A 22,182-nucleotide genomic window follows, 5' to 3' on the forward strand; every position below is an offset into this window, starting at 1 on the left:
GACTGTGTGAGAGAAGTGTGCATCAAGTTTGGGTGGAGCACTCTGCCGTGTCCCCTGACAGTGTGCACATCGCACAAGACTTCAGTTTTTAATCCGGTGTTTCGGCCACCATGGCGAAGAACTGCAATACTTTAGGGATTCCTGTTGGCCACATGGTGAGTTGGCACCGCTTTTGTTAGGTTTGCTTTGGTTCTGCAGTAGTCTTGTGGGTCCAGTGGTTCGGTTATGCTCTGCGATGTATGATACAAGAGGCTTTGTCAGCCCGTACATCCTGGAAGTTCAAGACTGTGAGCAGATTCAGACAGGATAATTTGGAGTTGAGTGTGTCAGATACCTCAAAGTTTGAGCCTGAAAGCCTTTCCGATATTTTAGACTGTTATAGTCTTTCGGTCAATTTTTTAACTGGGCTGATACTGTTGAGCTGACATCCAGTCCAGAGTATCAAGAGTGCGGTGGAGCAGTTGTCTTGCGTTGGCTCGTATAGTCGGCCTCCACTCCGCGACAGTGCCAGGACCAATCAGGCGGTGTGGTTACAGTTGGTTGCTACTGAAAACAGGCCGGGCCTTCCTGAGCCAGAGGCAGAAAGCAAGCCATGCCTGTTGGCCAATCTGTCATGTGTGGGCTGAGTTGGCTCTAGTTAACTCAGTGTGAGATCATGATGTGTCTTGAAATGGGTCTGCGCTGCAAGAGGTGTGAAAGTATATCTATAGATGTATTTTACTGAAGCCAAGAGGTCCAGGATGTTTCATAGCTTTACAAAGGCTCTCTATGCTTTGCAGTTTGTGTGGATTGAAATTTGGAAATCTCTTTCCCTGCATACAGTGTGTTTGTGTATCAGTCTCTTTGCTTAAAACGATTTTCAGAAAATTGTGGAGAATGGGAGGTGCGCAAGTAAGAACATGATGAATCATTTGTTTTCATCACAGTTTTTAGAAACTGTGCATGAAGTGTTTGTGACTTCTCCTGTTGACTTCCTGCTGTCCTGACTCAAGTCTGGGAAGTCTATTTGTAGACACCAGCTTGTGTTGTTGGAACCAGAGCTTGCACAGAAGAGCAAAGAACTGAAGAGCTGGAGTCTCAGAGGAGCTCACACCTGCAGAAACAACCAACCCAGTTCAGCCTTATATGGTCAAAGCTCAGCAACTGTCAAGAGCTGTTATCAAGAACAGAGTTACCGTGTCACTCAGAATCACACTCATATCTTCTCACTAGCAATTTGCTAACAGAAAAATGGAAACCTACATTTCTATTTTTTGACTGCCTTTTTCTATATAGAAGATGGGTTTTGGTCCCATTTACTAGTTTTAGTGTGTGCACTGCCAAATTGTGTCACAAACTGTGTCAAGACTTTGAACTGGAGAATGTTTTTGTGTCAGATTTGTGGATACTGAGACGAAAAATGTTCTGTAATGCCCCACAGTTGGCTCAGTCACTTTAAATACAGGTTATGCTGGACTTTGTGAAAACCTTGATTTTAAGCTCTCTCTTCTTACGGATATTAAACCACCTAAAACACATTCCTGTTGATCAGAATTACACATTTAGCAGCTGTCTTCATGAGATTAGTCCCTTAATGCCTTAAAATGGATACAGTATACTGTAACTCTAGACCTCTTTTTGAATGCACCAATCTATAAAGTACCTCTGTTCATTTCTCCAGTGCTCAATGCAGCTCAAGCACACCAGCATTTCTACTTGAATACTGTAAAACTGCTCTATGCTACAAAATGGCGAGCTGTAATTAAGGAATAGTTTGTTCATACTTTTTTGAACTAGGAACCAATTCTAAAGGAGAATAATGATTCAGAAAGTCCCATTCTGCAAGTGGAGAGGACGGGTTGCTTAAGTTTGTTACATAAGGATCCCTGCAAGTCTGAATCTGTGTTTTTGAGACTGTCAGTACATCAGCACACTGTGGTGTTGAAATACTCCGCTATGGCGTTGTCTGCTTACTTCTCTCATATGTCTTCCAGCTTATAAAAGTACCATAGGGACATGTTACCAAATTGTTATTTTATTTCAATATAAGTTAAAAAAGAAGAACTTTGCCACAAACAAAACTAAATTAACTTGCTTACACATCACACTAGTGAAAATATTTGATGACTTTATTGTACAGTAGTTTTCTTAAACTTGTATTTACCTAAGGGGCAGTGAGAGTGTGGGTTAACCATTAACTGGGACAATATTTATTGTATTGTCCTTGCGTACACACGGTATACACAAGACAAATCTGCATAGACAGACAGAGACACACACTCACTTTCACACCTCTGGGCAATTTTAGATTTTGAACTTGCTAGTCTGTGGACTGTGGGAGGAAACCAGAGCCCCCAGAGGAAACCTAGATAGAAGAGCATATAAAGTACAGACACATGTTCATGGATTAAAACCAAGAACTTTTGTGTTTTCAGCCAGTCCTTTCCACTTTAAACAACACATCCATAAACTGGATTCTTGAGCAGCAGTGTTTCTGTGTGTGCTTTCTTGGATCATTATCTAGTTATCTTGATACCTGGGTCACATGCAAACACAGTTGTCAGCACGGGTTTGTGTGTAAATGGTTTACCGAATTCAATAAATTACTGCAGCAGTGCATGTATTGAAACGGAAAGAACTTTTATAAGATGTCAGTTTTGAGAGATCAGAAACTTGAATGAGAGCTGTTGTCATGGTGGTACAACCACTTCCTGTGAAAACAGCCTTAGCTAATCGCACTACAGTGTTACAGAGAGAGAGAGAGAGAGAGAAAAACATGCAGCTGTTGCTCACATTTCACTTCCTAAATGGCTGTGTGCTGGTGTGTTCATGCTGTTTGGATCACACAGTGTAGCTGTTGCAGTAATTCTGAATTGTATTGAAAATCTCAACATTTTTATCTGAAATCCAACAAACTGAACTTGTGTTTTATTTACTTTTGACTGTGTGAACTGGTATTAGTTCTGATACAACTATTCTTTGTTTTCATGGTTTTCTGGGTCAGTCAAGTGATTGTTCAATTTCTCAACTGCCATAGAAATGTATATTAATACTGTGGACAACGGGTCCATGACACCCTCAGTGAAGAGTATTCTATCCTATCAGATGTTCTCACGCGCTTCATTTGGTTTTCTCGCTGTAAAGTTTGCTGACTTGCTTCTCTCTGCGTTCACAGAGCACGGCAGTGTCAGATGGAGGTGAGCATGAACAGTCTACTTGCATGCCGTCTATTCTGCACATTACTACAGTCTGAACGTGTCCGTGCATGAAAATATCTGATTCAGAGTCTTTCTTTGTAGTGCTTTTTGGTGCTGATAAATGGGTGTGTTTGTGTCTGGGTGTGTTGTAGAGTTGAACATGTCCGCGCGGGGCTGTGGAGGCAGCAGCTCCAGCCTTCCAGGTACTCCAGGCGGAGAGTCCGGCCCTGCCAACAGTGTGCTGAGCTGGGCCGTCTCCTTTGAGAAGCTGTTGGAGGACCCTTGTGGCGTCCGTTACTTTACGGTAGTGGAATTTTGTAGTTTACAACCTCGGGAATTTTCAAGTCCTGATGTTGTATACTTAATGACCTCCCGCTGAGCGTCGTGTTCATACAGTGTGTTTGTCTACAGGCATTTTTGAAATCTGAAGTGAGTGCAGAGAACATTTTATTCTGGCAAGCTTGTGAGAAGTTCAAAAGGATTCCAGCCAACTCCTTGGATGAGGTATGATGGCACTTTTCTACCTCTATATTCTTTAAACTGTTGTGTTTATGTGGGTGTGGAAGGTTTACTGCAGTACACAGTAATATCTAAAGTCGTTTTGTTCAGTTACCAAGCTTTAAGTAATATGAAGCAGCAATGTTCAAACTTTCCTGTTGAATTCTGTGAAATGTTGTTATTTGTATCAGTTGTTTAAATAAAAGTTCCACCTGGGATGCTTCAATAGCTAGCACTAACTTTGAATCTATTTTGTACCTCTCTGGAGAAATATTGTTCATTTATTAAATTCTGTTGTTAATGGAACAAGTTAAGGGCATCAAATGACTGAATGGGTATTTATCCACACAGCAGTGTAGTTTCTGTGGTTGTTAAGTTGTCTCTGAAGCAAATTGCCCTTTTGCAACTAGTATGACTTGCAGTACAGATGCTTGAATTAATTCATGCAACATGTAACAAGGAAGGACAAGTCAGTTAACAGCTTTACACACACTAAGTGTGTCTTAGACTGGCATTAGGAGCTAAATGCTCAGGTGAAATCCACAGGGAAATTAATTTATAGTATCACTGAGTGTTTCTGTTCTTGCTGATGTCTCAACAGCTTCGAAACAATAATTAGGAAACAACGCTTAGGTCACATCTAATTTTCAGGATGATTCAGTCTAATGTAGCTGCTGTTGTTCCCAGCTGAAAGCATCAGCTTGCTCCATCTACAACACGTATCTGTCTGACAATGCTCCCTACTCTGTCAACATCGATGATACAGCCAAGACAGAGGAAAAGATGCTGGAACAGCCCACACCTGACATGTTCGACAAAGCCCAAGCACAGGTCTGTACATAGTCAACGCTTCAATTTCAGCTCAATGATACAGTGACTTTTTTTTTTCTGCTACAGATTAATTGTATGCTTCACTCTCTCTGCTTTATGTCAGATATTTAAGCTGATGAAGATGGACAGCTACAGGCGTTTTGTGCGCTCTCCTCTCTACCAGAACTGTACCTTGGCAAGTGTAGAAGGCAAACTTCTACCTCAGATCTCTACAGAACCTGTCCGCATGGGGTCCTGGGAGGACGTGGGCACCAGAAGCCCCTTAAGTGACAAGAAGGTAGATGAAATGAGTGGTGTGGAAGGGAAATGCGTACAATCTTTGTCTGACTTTCCCCAACAATGACATTTATTTCATACCTGTCTCTAACAGAACAAGAAGTCAAACTCCAACAGCTTGCCAGGTGGTAAAAGTGCCTCAGAGAAACAGCGACAGAAAAGAGGATCTTGGGGAGGTAGTAACTCCCAAATTGCAGCTTTTGTGCTTTTTGCTAAGCCTGCATGTACTTTTTTCAAGTTCCTTTCTTTCTCTTCTAATTTCTGTTATTTTTCTTGTAATCAATAACAACAGATGCTTCCAACATCCATGGTTCAGGCCCCCGGAAAGAGGCCCATATGTCAGTCAAGTCAACCAGCAGCGTGGAGCTTGGCTCCATCTACAGGCAGATAGAGGTCAGTACATTTGTGACAACACCTCTGAAGCTGTCCAGGCTTGTAGGAAATTAATATTAATTTCAAACTTTTATGATTGAAGGCACACAAGAATGATAAAATGTGGTCTTCAGTGTGACAAATCGGTCCTAAAATGAAATTTTTATGTATACATTTCACCTTTTAGTCCTTTGACTCTCATCTCAATCTGTGATGTAGAATGGCGGATCAAGTCCTCGCACCCCTGAGCAGGCTGGTGGAGTTGGGAGTCGCATTGGTGTGGAGGGGGGCTACTGCTGTGTCTTCCTGCCTGATGGCAGTGCCTCTCTGGCCCCCACACCTAATGGGCAACCTATCAAAGACATGCTGGCCAGCCTGTGTGAGAAGAGAGGCTTCCCACTGAAAGATGTCATCATTTACCTTCAAGGCAAGGACAAGGTGAGCACTCCTGCTCTGTCTGCAGCACAAGCTGCAGCTGTAAATCAAGCTGTTGAAATGTGCCTGCTGTGCCACACTGAAAAGTTGTTTTGCACCAGGGAGTGTGAGAGATGACTGCCCTCTTCCTGTTCTAACATCCTCTTGCTGCCTCATCTCACACTCTTTATTTCTGAATTGTAATCTAAAGTATTCTCTGTTGATGCTGATCTCTGTAAAAATCACTTCAGGTCTTTCTATCTGATACACAAATGCTTTGTCTACAGCAACCCTTATCGCTGGACCAGGACTGCTCAGTACTGAGAGATCAGCAGGTTTCTCTAGAGCTCAGAGTGACGTTTGCGTAAGTCAACTGAGTCACTTCCTTCTCTTCCTTATTTTTTTCTGTCTTTGTCACCCTAACAGGCTTTTCACACCTACATCTCCACTACACCACATCGCTTCTCACCATATTAGAGGGAAATCCTTTTGCTAAATATGACACATAAATCTTTTGGGCATAAATAATTTCAGTCATCATTTGTATTTAATATCAAATCAAGTAAGTTGCCATATTAATTCAAGTATGGATTTCCTGTAAAGATATCACTGGTTGGCAGGCTTCTTTATGACTCAAGGCTTATCGTGACAGTGACTCTATAGTGCTGTTCCACTGCGTTTGATTCACTTTGATTCAGTGTGTGAGGGAGGTTATTGAAATACAAATGTTTCAGGCTGGAGATTGCCTTCACTGGTAAGACGGTGGGTATCGTGGTGAAGTCTAGTAAGACACTGCAGGACGCCCTTTCTGCGGTGATGCAGAAGCACCATCTGAAGCCGCAAGAGGCCTTGATCACCATGGTGAGTGTCTGTTACATATGAATGGGATCATATTATGTACTTGAGTAGTTACCAATGTACATCAATGATTAAGAAATATATTTCTCCAGATGTCTTCTTCAGTTTAATCATACCAGCAATGGATTTTGAGTTCATTTTTGAAACATGGAAATGTCTATTAAAAAAAATTATAGATGGATACAGAATAGCATACAGTATACAGCTACGTTATCTCTTAAATCTCAAATGATTAAGAATTGAATCACCTACACATGACTGCTTTATATCTGAGTTGAACAGGAGAGTATTTCCTCTCATGATCAATCAAAAAAACTTCAGCGAGACGATGACATGTTGCAACAAATGTGAATACACCTGTTATCACTGACAGACAAGTTACAGAACCTATGATCTCTACGACAACACTGTGTCCGATTTTTAAATGCCATATCTGCATGAACATGGTTATAAAGTGAACTGGGAACACCAGAACCTTCTCAATTTTTTTTATCTATTGACTGTGTCTATCAGCGTGTCTGCATCATGTTAAACTAGAGTGAAAAGCATCCGATTGTGTGACACTGCAATGTTTAAAAAATGATACAGGATGACTGGTGCACCAATAAAAAACAAAAAACTGGAAAAAGAAAAAAGTGAAAGCAGTAATCAGGAGGTATAGAATTATCCACAGTAGCACTAATCAGAGCTGCTGCCTTCAGAAATGAAGGCACTGGCACTGCGCTACGTGCAGAATCTTGCTCTGAAAAACAAGTGCTGCAGACTCGTACTGTAGGACAGGGGCTATAAGTGGAAATATGAATTATTGTGACAGCTCAGACAGTGTGAAGTACATTATATAACATCAACATCTATGGCAAGCAACGCCCTTGGTTGCTCAATGGCACAAAAGTACTAGAAAAAACTTGAAAAGCAGCCTGATGAATATTAAGGGTACATTGTTTGGTATGAACCTTGCCAGGACTACCACAGTGGATGCATAGTCCTGTGAGTGGAGCACAGAGATGGGAGTGTGGTGATTTGGGGTGCAATGACTACAATACTACTAGGTGTTGGGGAGTTTACATTTTATAGATGGCATGCTAAATATGTGCAAATATACCAAAATAGCATCTGATAAGATTACAGCCAGTCTCCAGAGGAATTTTCCATCACGATAATGATCCAAAGCACACTGCCAAAATCACAAATGAATTCCTAAAGAATAAAAAAGTGAAAGGTTTGACCTGGACACGCATTGCTCCTGACTTGAATTCAGTGCAGTAGCTTTGGGGTATTTTAGAGTGAAAAGATGAACCACACAACTCCTTCAGCAAAGAACAACAAAAAATGTCTCTCAAGAATGACAGAACGTCTATCCAGAAATGTATACAATACTAGGTGTCCTCCACACCAAGGAGGATTGAGCCTGTTAGGAACACTAAAGGCAAACACACAAAGTATTGGAAAAATAAGACTTGAATACCAGTAATTAAAGGTGTACTGACCGTCCTACTTCTTACTGCGGGGCCTGTATTTTTAACATAGTACATCTAAATTGCTAATATTTAATTTTGCTAAAGAACAAATACCCTTCTGTTCAACACAGGGACAATGCAGTAAACTCTACCTTGGGGAAATTGTCAACATTTAACTTTGATAATCTTTATGTGAAGTACATTCACATTACTGATCACCTCTTATTTCCAAAGCAGCATATTAGATATCTGATATTTTAAAATATACTACTTCTAAAGGAACTCTGTTCATCTGCTTCTCCTTCTTTTACAGCAGACATTGCTAGGCAACAGTAATGCGTCAATGTGTCTTTTAATATTTATAAAACTTTCTAATTTTAATGCGATTACTAAAAATTGAATTTGTTACACTATGTCACTGGAATAAGTAATGAGATTACAAGATCCTAGTAGTGCGTTTTATCTGATTTATGTGAGCGTCATCTTCTGTGGGGTCTTGATGCTTCACCCCACAACACTACAACTGATTGTGTGTCAAACTGGAATTCTTCATATTTCTTCACTTTTATTTTAGGTTGGAAGTGACGAGCCTGTGAACATGAGCAGCACCGTGTTCAGGCTGTCCAATAAGACGATACGACTGGACAGGACCAAAGGTTAATATGCGTGACCTTTATATAAACCCAATGTATTCTTTTAATGTTTACCACATTTAATCTAATACACAGCTCCCCATAAGGCGCAAACAGCCAGAGGATGAACAGAAACTCACTTAGCTGTTGAGTAACTCAAATCAATGTTCAGTCAAATCAGATAAGGCCCATTTTAGCTCTCCATCAGCTGTTAGTCGATTATGTGGGGCTTTGTGTTCTCCTCTGCTGCCTTAGCCTCCTTATTCAGGTAATTGTTTCTTAATGGGTCCTAGTAAGTGTTCTGCATTTCATGGCTGCCATTCCCTTTTAGCTGGCGGGGAGAAAGCCTTTTCACTGTCCACTTCGCTGTCCTGGCTTTTACTGTCTGCATGCTTCTCTTTTCCTACTCTGATTTCTTTGTATGCGATTCTCTCTCTGTCTCTTCACTCTTTTCTGTGGGGTTGAAATGTCGGAGTCCATTTGGTTTGTTGAGTGCTGTGTCGCTTTCGGTTCACCCACCTCATATCCCAACTGCTGAGAGACCAGAAAGAGCTTCACTTTGGATCAGTGCTCTCCACCTCAGCTCCACTCACTGCATTTAGAAAGAGCAAAGTAGATTTGATTAGAGTGGTTGTGTCCCAGGAGGACCAGTTTAATTCTTGTCCAATATTTTTTTGATCTGGCTGATGTCAGTGTTTAACACAATGGGGAAGTTAGCATCATCAGCAACTCACAGACTGCTTTTCTACTCCTAGTAGAAGTACTGATTTGTGTCTCTGTGTGGATACAGGTAAAGACCAGGCAAACATTTCCAGAGGCAGTGGTTCCTCTGTGGCTTCACAGGTGAGACCATATTAATAAAAACATTGCTTCTGCATTCATACTTATATTTGTGTACAATGAAGTGATTTGCAGGATTATTTGAAATAATAAATTAAGAATTAAAACTTTGAATTGAGAGGAAAAGGCTATAAAGTTTTGATACTAAGTTTTTATGTGTGAACACTGTGGGATGCTTCACTGGTCTTTAGGCTTCACTATATTTGTATTTAGTTTGAAATTACCAGGAGCAGGTCTGCATGTTGCCCTTTTTGCCTTGTTCATTTTCTAGGTAATGCATGTAGGTAGTATTATAGTGAATATTTGACCATTGATGAAATGTGCTGCTTTGCATTAAGAAGTTGTGAGCAGAAAGTAATTAATCTAACTATTCTCTTGATAATTCTTTTGTCCCATTTTGGGATTTTGAGTGCACTTCACAGAACACAGCATTTACAGGCAGGATTTGACCTCTTACATAAAACAGCTGACGGCAAATCTAGCGCACTTTATAGCGAGTGATTCTGAATACAGGCTGATGCCTCCGGACATCACCAAATTCCAGATTGCAGACCGTCAACATTGCAGATGAATGTTTTATATTTGTGTTAAAATGTGAGCTCCTGTATAGACAGTGCTGAACTACTATTGTTTTGCAGGCAGGAGCAGGTAAAGCAGGTCTGGAGACTCGATCATCGCAGACAGACAGAGCCAAGAATCAGCTTAGGCCCGGTAGGAACCGCGATATGGACGGTAGGACACCTCAGCAGTGTGTAGTGTGGTTGGGTGACACATCAATACTGCAAGATCACTTGACAACCATCACAGATTGCTCCATGTCATAACAAAAGAAAATCAACAGAAAGATTAATGTGAAAGTGTTTATTCAGTGTGGTGAGGTGCCCAGATTTGAACAGAAATTAGCCTACAGAGGAACTGGACAGTGTGTTATAATTCTTTAAATGTATATTTGTCATTTGTTTGCAAAATTATCTCACCACAAGAAGCTGTTTCGTAACTTTTAAGACAAATCACACAGCCTTTCTCAGGGGATACAATTACAAAAACTGTTTCTAGGAAATATTCTACAGGACCATATATGTCACAGTTGCATCATATGTAATTGTAGTTGTATGATATGATTCCCAAACTGATCCCATGAGAACTAAACTATTTTTAACACCACATTTTATGACATGTTTTATGATGTAATCTGCTATTGAAACTTTATTGATCAGTGTTGCCCACATACTATCAACTGCACAGTGCGAATACATTAGATGATATTTTTTTATTCGTTTATGCGACAGAACACCCACAGCTGACGTGATATTTTCTGTGCTTCAGGGCTCCTGGACATGCTATCGAGGGCTCAGTGCTCCAGGGTTGATGACCAGCGAGGCCTTCTGACCAAAGAGCAGCTGGAGGTTCCTTTATTCCTGCAGCTTCCCTCGGATCAAGAACAGAAGACGGACGAGCCCAGTACGAGCAGCTCCTCCACTGCTGACCCCAAAGTGGAATCAGAGGACAAGATAGCATCTACTTCAAGTTCAGGTGGAGCTGTGAAGGAAACCACTGATGTTCCTGAACCAGAATCCAAAGACTTGAAGGAAACAGCTGTTTGAAAGAGGTGTTTGTGAGATGGACTACAATAAACATCTCACAACAAAGATGGAAACTTACTAATTGACAAGCACTTTTTTTATGACGGTTTACGAATAAGCTCTGAGGCAGCAGTGCGCTACCATCTCTACTGCTGGTATTTGATCTTTTAAGGCAATATGTAAAGAAGAAAGATCATGGCAAACATTTATAGTGTCATTTCAGAACACTACAGATCCCTATGAAAGTGTTTGCCATGAATTGTATAAAGAAATTTAGGTCAACATTTCAACTTGTTTTAGATATTAAGTGTTTTTTCCTGGTGTTTAATGCTGTACGGTTTGATTTACTGTTCACGTCGCTTCTGTTTTTCGCAATCTAACTTTGTGTTGTTTTTCTTTGAACTCTAACCCAAAAAATGTGCCTGTTCAGGAACTGTGACCATCCAGAAGGGATTTTGAAAGTGTTTTGCACAATTAAGTTTTCGTAATTTCAACCCAGATTGCTAGTGTTTTGTATAAATAAGTTTTAAATATTTTTAATTACTGTTTTCCGTTTGTGTGCTTTTTTTTTTTTTTTTTTGCTGTTTTGACATGTGTGTTTGGTTTGCTGTGATTGCACCTTGCAAAGTTCTGGTCAAGTTCTGCTTTTTTGTCACCTCAGATTACATCTCAGGGTTCAGAGAATTAAATAGCAATGTGATGTGACAGGAAGTGAGACAGTTGCTGTGATCATTACAAATATCCCACAGGGTGTAAATAAAGAATTAAAGTGAAGAAATGTGATCTTTTCTTTCTGCGTTTGTCATCTGGGAAGAGATGTCAAGTTTCAGCTTTGAGTCCTCAGTAAGGATTTTTTTGGGGGGGATGAGTCACTGAGGTCAGTTTCTGGCTTTGACAAATGCTACGTGATTTGGTTTTGTAATGCAGCCAGACCCCCACAACCACAGTGGTCGGTGTGTGTGACTCATGCAGGGGAAAAAAAGTCTGATCTGTCTGTGTACCAACTGTAACCATCTTTGATTATATTATTTATTCCATTCTTGTGTCATTTGGTGTATTCTGGTAAACGCCTTCTTGCGTGCTGTAATGTAATGATGTCATTTTTACTGGGTGACTGTGATCGTTGCAGCGCTATGATTGGCCCTCGGTATGTGTTCGTAGCCAATGACCTGCCTTATCTGTTCCCACACTTGTTGCTGGAAGGTGATTTTCACTTTATGAGCCTGGGAGGGTTAAACATTTGGCTATTCTGTGGGTTACAAAACAACTTGGATGAGTCACATATGGTGTCATCTACACAGATGATGTCATGCGTATTTCACAATGCATAGCAATATGCAGATCGAACAGTGTCTCATTTACTCATCACGCCTGCATCATTATGTTGTAATTGACCTGACCGGAGCTGTGTTTGAAAGCATTAATGTGCCTCGTATGATACCTGTTTGTCACACCCACAGCTTCCCACTGCCAGACAATACACATTAGCATACAGAGCTATGAGTGGCACACCTGGTGTTGTGTGTGTGTGTGTGTGTGTGTGTGTGTGTGTGTGTGTGTGTGTGTGTGTGTGTGTGTGTGTGTGCGTCTCCGTCCATGCGTGAGTGGTGCGTCGGCGGAGCTATGAATGGGCAGAGAGGGGTGTTCTCTCACAGACACCATAGCAGCAGTGAGATGAGGAGTGCCATCTACTCCACTGCACGTCTGCTGCACTGAGAGAAGAAGAAAAAGAAGCAAGAAGGGGGAAAAGGAGGTGGGTGTCTGAATTTACCCCCGGCATTTTCATTAATCTCATTTTTGGGGCTGATTGCAGTGCTTGTTTAGTCAGTAGATGTGTTTGTCTCCCCTTTCTCTCTGCCTCCCATCATTCATCTTCCCCTCTCGTCTGTCACCCGGAGCATTACTGTGCTTGATGAAATATCTCATGTTGTCTTCTGATAAAAAAACCTTTTCATTTCCTCATTCATGGAAAAGCTCACATTTTCATTCAGGTTGTGCCAGTTCTTTCTCCTATCTCTCTTTAGTTATTTACAGCTCCCAGTTTGAGCCTCGCTTTATGAATTTGTCCCTTCTGCAGTGGGATAAATAACAAATGGGTTTAGAATATCTGAAAGTGTTTATTTTCAGTCCTGCTAATGAGAGCTCTGAGTGGTCCTTGCTGTGCCTTTGAGAGTCCTGCAGAGGAATACATAAGTGCTGTGAAACAAAACCCATCCATCAGATCAATGCATGCACATTACTGTGCATTGAAAGAATCTGCTCAGCCGGTGAAGGACAGAGTCTGTCCTCAGTGTGTTAACACTGAAAATAATCGTGGATTCATTAACACTGACTCAGTTATCAGGTGAGATACATATGGCTCAGCTGGGATTCGGAAGGGAAGCAGCTGTGCTGGGCGACCACTGACTAAATTCATCCAGCTGGGGGGAGTCGGGGTGCGTGTCACACCTGAACATGGCAGAACAGACGGCCAGTCGTCGTCAATTACAGGACATAATGTCCTTGACACTATGAGCTGCCTTGATGTGCTCTCTGCTCGGCTGTCAGTAGAATTACTGCCTACATGCTCACCTTGGTGCTCTAACCGCCTCTGTGTGCTTGCTTGTGGTGTAACTGCCCACATAATTATACACATCCTGAGCAAGTGAGGCTCTGAGATCAGCGTGTTCACCAGCAGCGGTGTCTGCTGAGGCAGCAAAGTCATACCGAGGAATTGATTTCCTCTCCTGGACTGGATTAGTTTACTCAAAAGAGTGGAAATGATCAACTCATGGCTGAAGTGATGCTGTCAGTGTTGTCACTGAATCAATGAATGAACACTGATGACCAGCAGTTTGTCTCCAGCAGGTAGTCACTTGGCAGACCCTTCTTGGTGAGGTGCCAGAAGACAGCAGGAGTGATGCTGTCGTGTTCTTTCTGGTATCTTTTCTGTTCTTGTGAAACTTTAACACACATGCAGATTAAGCTCAGGAAGTTCTTGTCGTGTTCTGGTTCTCAGTTGGGGAGTTAATTAGTGTTGACCCGACACTGAGAGATGAAGCTAGTCCCAGTCTCTGCCATTCAAATCTCAAGAACAGATTTGGTTCTTATGTAATGCAGATGTGCACATCAGCATTTTAACAAGAACTGTAAAGGCTAAGTACTTTGTCATTAAGCTTTTCTACTTTAATTTTAACTTTCTTCTCTTGCAGTGTCTTATTTTGAGAAGGAAAAATATTCAATTTGCTTGCCGAAGTTTCTCACTAGGTTTTAACATGAAAGTTTAGGTGTTGGGTCCCTGTTTATGTAATAACGTATGAGTTTTTCCTGCATTCCTGTTTGTATTTGTCTCTGTATGCATACCACGAAGAGGTGTGATGCTTTTGAAAGTGTCATCTTGGCTGTTGTTGGCTTGCTCATGTGGATTAATCGATAGGGAAGTGTTTCTCAAAGCCACAGGGCTTTTCTACCTCAAAGGAGAGGAACTTCCACCAACCTCAGTCTAACTGTTTCAGTCGTGCGTCCCTTTGCTTCATCTGCAATGGAGGGTTTTCTCATCTTTACAAAGACGAACAGACAGTGACAGAGGAAAGTGGGGGATAGACAGAGTGAGCTCCGCAAACAAATCGTTCTCATTCAGGTCATTTCCCTCTGAGCTGGTCAGAAAGAGCACTCAGGACTCAGTGAATGCCTGCTCTGCCATCAAGGCTGAGATTACCCTCCTCCTGTCCCTCAAAGGGCTGTAATGCACATCTTAGAGTAAGTGCAGGGAGCTCAGCAGCTCTTATATACCCCTAGGTGTGCCAGCATGTATGTGGTAATAGAACTTGCATAAAAGAAGCTGGGAACACTCGACTGGGTCAGTCCCAGTTGTGTTAGCGAGTTTTGGCAGGCAGGCAGGCCTTGTTGAATATCATGTATATTCCAGTTCGAGTGGGACTTTTTAATGTAAGTTCCCTGCAGCACCAAATGTGGCGCCACCATGACCTCAGATGTCACAGCGGGCGAGTGATCTCCTGTTGATCAAATCCCATTCATTCTTTATGAGCTGAATGCTTCCTGTGGAGCAGCAGACTGAGCTAAGGTTGTTTCAGTTTCAGCTCAATCACACCAGATTTTCATATTTTATGCTATCCTGGCTTTGTGTTTACTCTGATCTTGTCAGAACAGTCCTCAAGAAATTGATTACAATTGTAAATACACATATATTGGGAGGAAATAGTGTCACCATCTGTAATTTATTACACAAAACTGCTCGATGCAGTGAGGATGTGAAGCCTCGGGAACAAATTCAGCTGTGAAACTCACCTGAATCATGACTGTACTTTTATTTTGCTTTTCTCAGTGGCCTCAGTTAGATGAAGGTGATGCCAGATATGTCAGAGCACCAATCAGGGTCGAGCACAATTTTAATCAAAATGACACTTGGTGGTTATTTTATCTCTGTCAGTCAGATCTGATCAAACTGAATCCACACAGTCCTGATGAAGGAAAGTTGCTCTCTAAAGTTTAAAATCTCACCTGTATCCGGTGTCAATCTTCAAAAACAACTATTTAAAAAGGGTCCCAACCAGTAAAAGAAGCAAAAGTACTTAATAGTTTGTCATATAAAGCAGGAGCGGCACAAGCACAGGGCTCCTTTTACATAGTAGATTTGAAGCTTTCAGCAATATCCTGTGGACTTGGCAGATGGAAGGAGCTGTGGACAACTGGAGCTCAGCTGTCCTGTCTTACCTCTGATGACAACCACAAGATGTAGCTGACAGCTTTGGAAACACAACGTAAGTCGACCATGTGTTCAGAACTTCTGTTGCCACATTGTTGTTTCCAAGTGCAGTCATGGATCTTTGTGCTTTTGTTTGAAATGCCAAACAGATATTATTGCTTCTAGATAAGCATCATTCAACCCCATCTTCAAATCCATCCCTGCCTTTAGTATTTTATCCCGATGTCTGACAGACAGCGGCAGACATTGACAGGGAGCTCGGAGATTGTTGGACTGTAAAGAAATCATTCTGCTGGACACTGACCCAGACCCAGAGGTGTTTTGTCTCCAGCCACCGGGGCTCCTGACGCCAGCTGTGGCTCTGACTGTGACTGTTGACAAGTGTTCGCTGTGGCTTTTCAGTTCTCTAGGAGTCATTGTTTGTCCTGCTCTTCTTTAGCTGAATGGGAGGTTATTTTGAGATTTATCATCTTTTACAGTATTCTTCCTCTACTTAAAAAAAATCTGTCGTTCTGATTATTTTGGAAACAGTTTGCAAAGTGTTTGGTTTGTTAAGCTTAGATATAATTTGATTTAATATGATTGATTTTCAAGGATATCAACAGTTTTTAACATTGAATCACAGAAATTTGATGCGTTCAAGTAGATCAGAGGCATTATTGTCAAGAAAAGACATTTTAACAGAATATGTCTCTGCAAACAGATGATTAGAAAAAAACTGAAAGTCAGAGTAACCTGCATTCAAGTGGATCAGATGTGTCCAGTTTTTGGAACATCCCACTGTGACAGTTAGGACCAAAATCGAGGTAAATACCTGGGGGAAAGTCATGCAGAAACACAGTGAATCCCTGAGTCAGACACGCCATCTAGTGAAAAACAGCCCGCAACTGCACTCTCTCCACCTTAACTGTCATGAAGGGAGGTGGTGGGCGGCTGTGCTCAGTTGGTAGCGCGGGCCGCTCAATGATCGAAGGGTCGGCCGTTCGATTCCCACTCTCGCCTAGTCATGTGCTGCTGTGTCCCTGGGCAAGACACCCTACCCAGTGCTGCACCCACCCTGGTGTGTGAATGTTGGTGGTGGTTGGAGGGGCCGTAGCCGCGGATTGTCAGTCTGCCCCCACAAATGTAGCTTACCAGAGTGAGAATGTGTGAGTGAATGAAAAATGGATCCACTGTGAAATGCTAATCTATTAATATTATTATTATTATCTAACAGATCATCAGATTTCCCAGGACAGCAGGACAGGGCCCAGTTTAAAGTTTTTGTACGCATTTAAATGGAAATTGAAATTAAGGTCATCAGTGACTTTATTCACTCTGTACACTATACATTCCTGCAATATTTTCGAATATCACCCACAAGTTTGAATAATGTTTAGAGTTTTTGATCTGATGTTTAAAGTTGTACGGATATTTGTCTTTTCATATAACGTTCCTGTCAGAGGATGTTGTCAGCACTACAGATTATGTTACGCAATAACATAAAAGAAAAAAAATATCTCAAATCAACATGCAAAAATCGTTTTCCAGATGTTACAAAAGCCTCAGATGACTGAAAAATCTTCATACAACGTCCTTGTAATGTGATGTATTAACAAACGTCCTGCCTACAATGCTCTCAGGACATTTTGGGCACGTTATTGAGGTAATGCTTTACAGAACAGTACCAGTGCTAGAAAAGGTTCCCACAATACTTCACAGTCTTACATGATGGCAAAGGAAGGTCATCCTCAGAAAACGTTTAAAGAATATCAAGGCTCACAATGTTATCATCAAGCTTTTTTTGGAATGTCTGTAGTTATCCCACCTTTAAGAAGAAGAATCTGGAAATGGAGAAGAGAACATGCATCTAAATATTGTTAGGATACTCAGAATGTTTTTAGAACAAATAGATCCTCGCCGGGGAGAAAAGCAGGAAGCAAGTTAACCCGCAGCCTTAAAAATCTGAACTTCAGATGATTAATTACCTCAGAATCAGCTTCTGAGTTGTGAAACTGTGAAACTAGTCGAGTTAAATGAACTAAACTTGAGCAAACAAGTTCAGTAAACTTAAGATTAAAGTTAATCAACCAACAGCATAAACAATAGCAAGTCAGACTTGATTTGCTTTTAAAATTTAGAGATTTTCTCCTTCATTTAACATTGAGAAGTCTCACTGTTGAAGCCATTATTGATTAGTCAGTACAAAGAGAATCTGTGAGGCTGCTCCTGTTACACTGAGATAAATTATTAATCTGTGGGTGCAGAATTGCATTGATTATTATGAAAATAAACTACCAGGACTTAATTGAACATATAATAAAGATACACCACAAGCTTCTACTGCATCTGTTTTCTGAAACTACAAAAAATACTAATTTCAGTGTATCCTGGAAATTCTCTTCATGCTAGTTTTATTACAAAATTAATGTAATGAATTAAGTCATCTCTCAGCTGTTTATTCAATTTATCATTTCAAGTCAAAGTTATGTTTTGAATGTCTAAAGTGGTCTGAAAATAAAATTATACAAACTCACATAGAGAAGATGAGGTGTGGTTACAAAGTGTCTCTTTTTCTTTCCTGTCTTCCCAGTAATTGTTCAACCAGAGGACAAGGTGATCCCTCCTAAACCTGCATCAGCGCTGAGGAAAAACCTTCAAGTCGGCCATGGAACAGAAAGTTAATGAGGTGTGTGAACGACTCAGACTCATAAAATTTGAATCATTCAGGCGCCGTCTAATACGACCCTCCCTCTCCCCAGTGTCCCACCACCACCTCTCCTCAGAAGCACATGAAGAACAGGTCTAAATCCACAGAGGAGATGCAGCAGTCGAAGAAGGTGAGCAGCAGCTTTACATTCATCCCAGCACAGCGTTTTTTTCCCTTCACATCGCCTTTGTCGCTGATCAGATCTCTGTTTTATCTTACAGGCCTTTGCTTCACAAAAATCCCTGCCAGGCCGACCAGAGCTGGACAGAGTGAAGGTGAGCTTTGTCGGTGTATTTCTACACCCACAAAGACAAAATTACTCCGTTTCACGATGCTTCTATACTCGTGTCTCTCTTACCGTGTCGTCTGAAGTAGCACTGTAATCATTCTGCTGTAATTAATGCATGAAAAAACACTGTAGTTTCACCTCTCTTTGTGTTGCAGGAGTGTCCTGATGGCTCTGACACGCCTTCATCCTCCAGTGAAGAACTGAAGTGATAAAAGAAAAAAACAGCAGGACAAGAAAGCTATGAAAACTATGAAATCATCACAAACATAAATGTACATATGTACACAGGGAAACATGCAGAAAATTGGGGATAATGGGCAATTTAGAAAATAAAACAAACAAGCCATGAATTTAAGAAAATGTATATACAGAGAAGTGAGCATCAATTCACACTCAGACTCAAAAACACACCGAGACAATCGCATGTAAACACAAGGACACCTGTGATGATGCTGTTTCATTGTGCTGTGAGTGGTGTCTACATAGCAACTGAATGTGTAGTGACAATAAAGTGATGTTGTGTGTGCTGAAACACCGTAGGACTGTTTGCCAGGTTCCTACACAAGAGTTCAACTTAGTAAAGCTACAATTGAAGACTTTTACTGAGGATGCCAGAGCTCTGACAGGTGAATAAAATGCCTGAAAATGACTTCCAATGAATTCATTTGAATTTTACCAGAGGTTATTCCATCACTGCATTCTTTGGAAGCTCCAGTTTAACAATAACATCAGAATAAAATGTAGCTTCATCGTCCACCAAAGTGGCAAATTCTTATACTAACACACAAAAGCAGTTTAACTGTTTAAAAAGTGTAAGTGTGACACTAAATATCATAAACAACGAACATTTCTTCAAGTTAGTAGCTAGATCAGAGCTGCTTCATCACTTACTGTGCTGTAAGTGTAAAATAAAAAACAGTGGAGTAACTTGTAAATGTTGTTTGCACTTGGAATACAATATTTCTTATTTGCCAAAGGCGTCGCTTGGAGGTCATAATCTCAAACTGAGGAAATAGAGGAAATGTCTGTCTGGATGTTCATGGATACACAGTTTTCTCAGCCTTGTCTGGCATTTCCCAGTTATGTTGCTGCAGCTGAGGTGTTCAAACAATCCTAGAAGTCATGAGTAAAAACACAAATAAGATGTTAGGATTTTATTGGAAGTTATGTGCATTTCTTTGGAACATGGTGAATGCTGATAACCTGGCAATAGCCAGATTAATAATTGTGTAGTACTTGATAGTACTCCACAATATCAATCTGGGACCGCTCCATGTAAATCCGGTCGGAGGAAACAGGCACGGATTGGACAATGCAACAGTATGTCCCGCCTCTGACAGGTTTGTTTTTAGCCAATCGCGGGATCTTCACAACGAGCGGAGCCAATTGGTTGATTAAACTCTTACCAAAACCCGTAGGTAAAAAAAGCACAAACATCTTTACCATCCAGAAATGCGCAAAGCCTCTCTCGTTGTTCTTCCTTCAAAGAAGCGATAGGAGATTCAGCTAAAACTGACTTAATAGCAGCATCTACATGATCGTTGTCCTTGCCATGTTTGTTTTGATCTACTTGCGCTTGGTGTCGTCTTCACACCCGGATATCCCGCCCCACACACGAATACTGCTGCGTGATTGGCCCGAACCAACTTGGCTCTGTACGAACAGTGAATGCGGGAGCGGTGCAAGATGGTTTCTTGAGAGATTTGTGAACTCACAAATATCGCGAGAAATCAACTTGCTGGCAAGGTTAGTATGCTGAAAGGTTCTGCACATTAAACAAGTTAAATATGACAAGGTTTGTTACTAAAATCTGCTCTGTGCGGTATTCAATATTCATCTCCTAATTAGGGCTGCAATTAGCAGATATTTATCACTTGTTAATCTGATCATTTGTTTGGCTAATTAACTGTCCCCTCAAATTGACATCTTCACGCTACTTGTTTTGTTCAGCCAACACTCCAAGCTAAAGATATTCTTTTTGCTACATGGAATACAAAACATGTATCAACAAAAACAATGCAGTTTGTATCACTCTGTCAAAAAACACAACAAAAAAATCATTTATTTCTTATATAAGCTGCCCGCTCATTTTCTGTGGATCAACCTTTATAGACAAGTGACTGCTCTAATAATCCTTCAAAATGGAGATTGTGTTTGAGCAAAATATGCACCTCCTGTTAAGGGTTCATGCCATCGGCAAACCTCAACACGCAAAAGCAAAACAATTACAATGCTGTTCTAAAAGCTTCATCATCCCTCTTGCCAACGGCTGAGGTGAATGTTGCTGCAGTTGGCAAAAAAATATCTTCAGAATCAATATTAGCGACCATATGTCTGGAGATAATTAACATTGTTATGATTCCATTTTCCTAAAACAACAGAATGAGAGCGTACACAAAACATCATATGGCATTGCTTAGTGCGAGATTAACCCGCGATAACACAGCCTGTGAGGTTTGCACCTATGGCTCTTTGATTGGCAGGTGTTTGGAGAAACATGACAGCAACTGGGTAGCTTCTATCTGATTTATCCCCAGGCTGTGTGGTGGCACCAGCCTGACTCGCACATCTGGAGACGGGGATTAAACTGCAGCACGGAGGGGCTTTTTACCAAGGAGCTCTGGAGCCTTGCCAGAGATTTAGCCATCGCCATGTGTGTGTATAAGTGATTACATGAGTGTGTCCATATGTGCTTCTGTGTTTCTCTGCATCGTGCTGTGACAAATTTCAACGATTTCTCCTCTCGTCGCCACTGACGGCTGCAGCTTCAGTCCAGCTGCCTGCACAACAAGAAGAGCTGTTATCTGTCTCCGCCTTCCAGCTCTCATAACAGTTTGGAAAGTAACAACTGGGTCTAGGGGGTTATTAAGTTCTGCTCCTCTGAGTTCATGGATGCATGCCTGAGGTCAGCAGGTTTGGCAGATTTGGTTGAGAGCACTGCTGATGTTACAGAACTGCAGCTGCACTAATTATTAACAATTGCCCTGTTACACTGAATTCTCCCATGAGGGAGGAGGACAGTGCCCGTGGGTAGCTGGGCGTGTAAGTAAATGCGTGTACGTGTGTATTAAGAGGATCTCAGAAAATCTCCCTGATAGCTCATTTCCAATCACAACATGCTTGATCTTGAGTGCTGGCAAAGTACCTAAGTACCTGAACGCCCTGCACAAGTCGAGGAGATTACACTGTACGTGTTTGAAATACTTCCACTGACTTATCTGGCATTGAAAAAAAACATAATTTAATACCCTGGCTTTAATCTTTGCCAGGCTACAAAACGTGACGAAAACAGCAGAATGTGAGTGGACTCGAGAACAGAAACCATGTGCAGGATCCTTCCGGCATTTACCACTAGATGTCAGGTTTCTCCTGCTCTTACATCTGAAACAGGAGCCCCTCAAACAACAGGGATGATTAATCACAGTAAATTGGCCCTTCATCTTGGAATCCTTATCTGGCCTAAAAAAAAAAACATCAGGTGAAAAATAGCCGGTTGTGCAAGCATCATTCATTACCTAATACACAACATGCTTTCCCAACTTATGGACCATTAACTAAGCGC

The 22,182-nt window shown here is 41.3% G+C and overlaps 1 protein-coding gene and 1 long non-coding RNA gene across 3 annotated transcripts; both read left to right on the top strand.

Annotated features, from left to right (window-relative positions):
• Positions 1–11,715, top strand: rgs14b (regulator of G protein signaling 14b). Of its 2 annotated transcripts, none has more exons than XM_022189507.2 (15): positions 1–155; positions 3,155–3,176; positions 3,329–3,480; positions 3,588–3,680; positions 4,362–4,505; positions 4,609–4,782; positions 4,876–4,957; positions 5,074–5,174; positions 5,373–5,591; positions 5,855–5,931; positions 6,302–6,428; positions 8,457–8,538; positions 9,305–9,357; positions 9,993–10,086; positions 10,681–11,715. In XM_022189507.2, exons 1-15 carry the CDS (start codon positions 111–113, stop codon positions 10,956–10,958), a joined length of 1,743 nt encoding a protein of 580 aa, XP_022045199.1. In that variant the 5' UTR covers positions 1–110; the 3' UTR covers positions 10,959–11,715. The 2 variants fall into 2 exon arrangements, with proteins under 2 accessions (XP_022045199.1, XP_022045200.1); XM_022189508.2 differs by having other exon boundaries at positions 9,993–10,065.
• An 831-nt stretch (positions 11,716–12,546) lies between these two features.
• LOC110948091 (uncharacterized) lies at positions 12,547–19,269 on the top strand. The gene is made up of 5 exons (XR_002595512.2): positions 12,547–12,690; positions 18,215–18,310; positions 18,384–18,461; positions 18,553–18,606; positions 18,776–19,269. It is a non-coding gene; the product is annotated as an uncharacterized LOC110948091 (long non-coding RNA).
• The last annotated feature ends 2,913 nt before the right edge of the window (positions 19,270–22,182 follow it).

Source organism: Acanthochromis polyacanthus, chromosome 10 (genome assembly GCF_021347895.1).
Source record: "Acanthochromis polyacanthus isolate Apoly-LR-REF ecotype Palm Island chromosome 10, KAUST_Apoly_ChrSc, whole genome shotgun sequence".
NCBI lineage: Eukaryota > Metazoa > Chordata > Actinopteri > Pomacentridae > Acanthochromis > Acanthochromis polyacanthus.

What these genes read in the sequence shown, in the direction of transcription:
- rgs14b (XM_022189507.2), top strand. Translation starts at nt 111, where the DNA reads ATGGCGAAGAACTGCAATACTTTAGGGATTCCTGTTGGCCACATG. An exon ending in GGATTCCTGTTGGCCACATG is followed by an intron (nt 156 to 3,154) that starts GTGAGTTGGCAC and finishes CTGCGTTCACAG; the next exon opens with AGCACGGCAGTGTCAGATGG. An exon ending in TCGACAAAGCCCAAGCACAG is followed by an intron (nt 4,506 to 4,608) that starts GTCTGTACATAG and finishes GCTTTATGTCAG; the next exon opens with ATATTTAAGCTGATGAAGAT.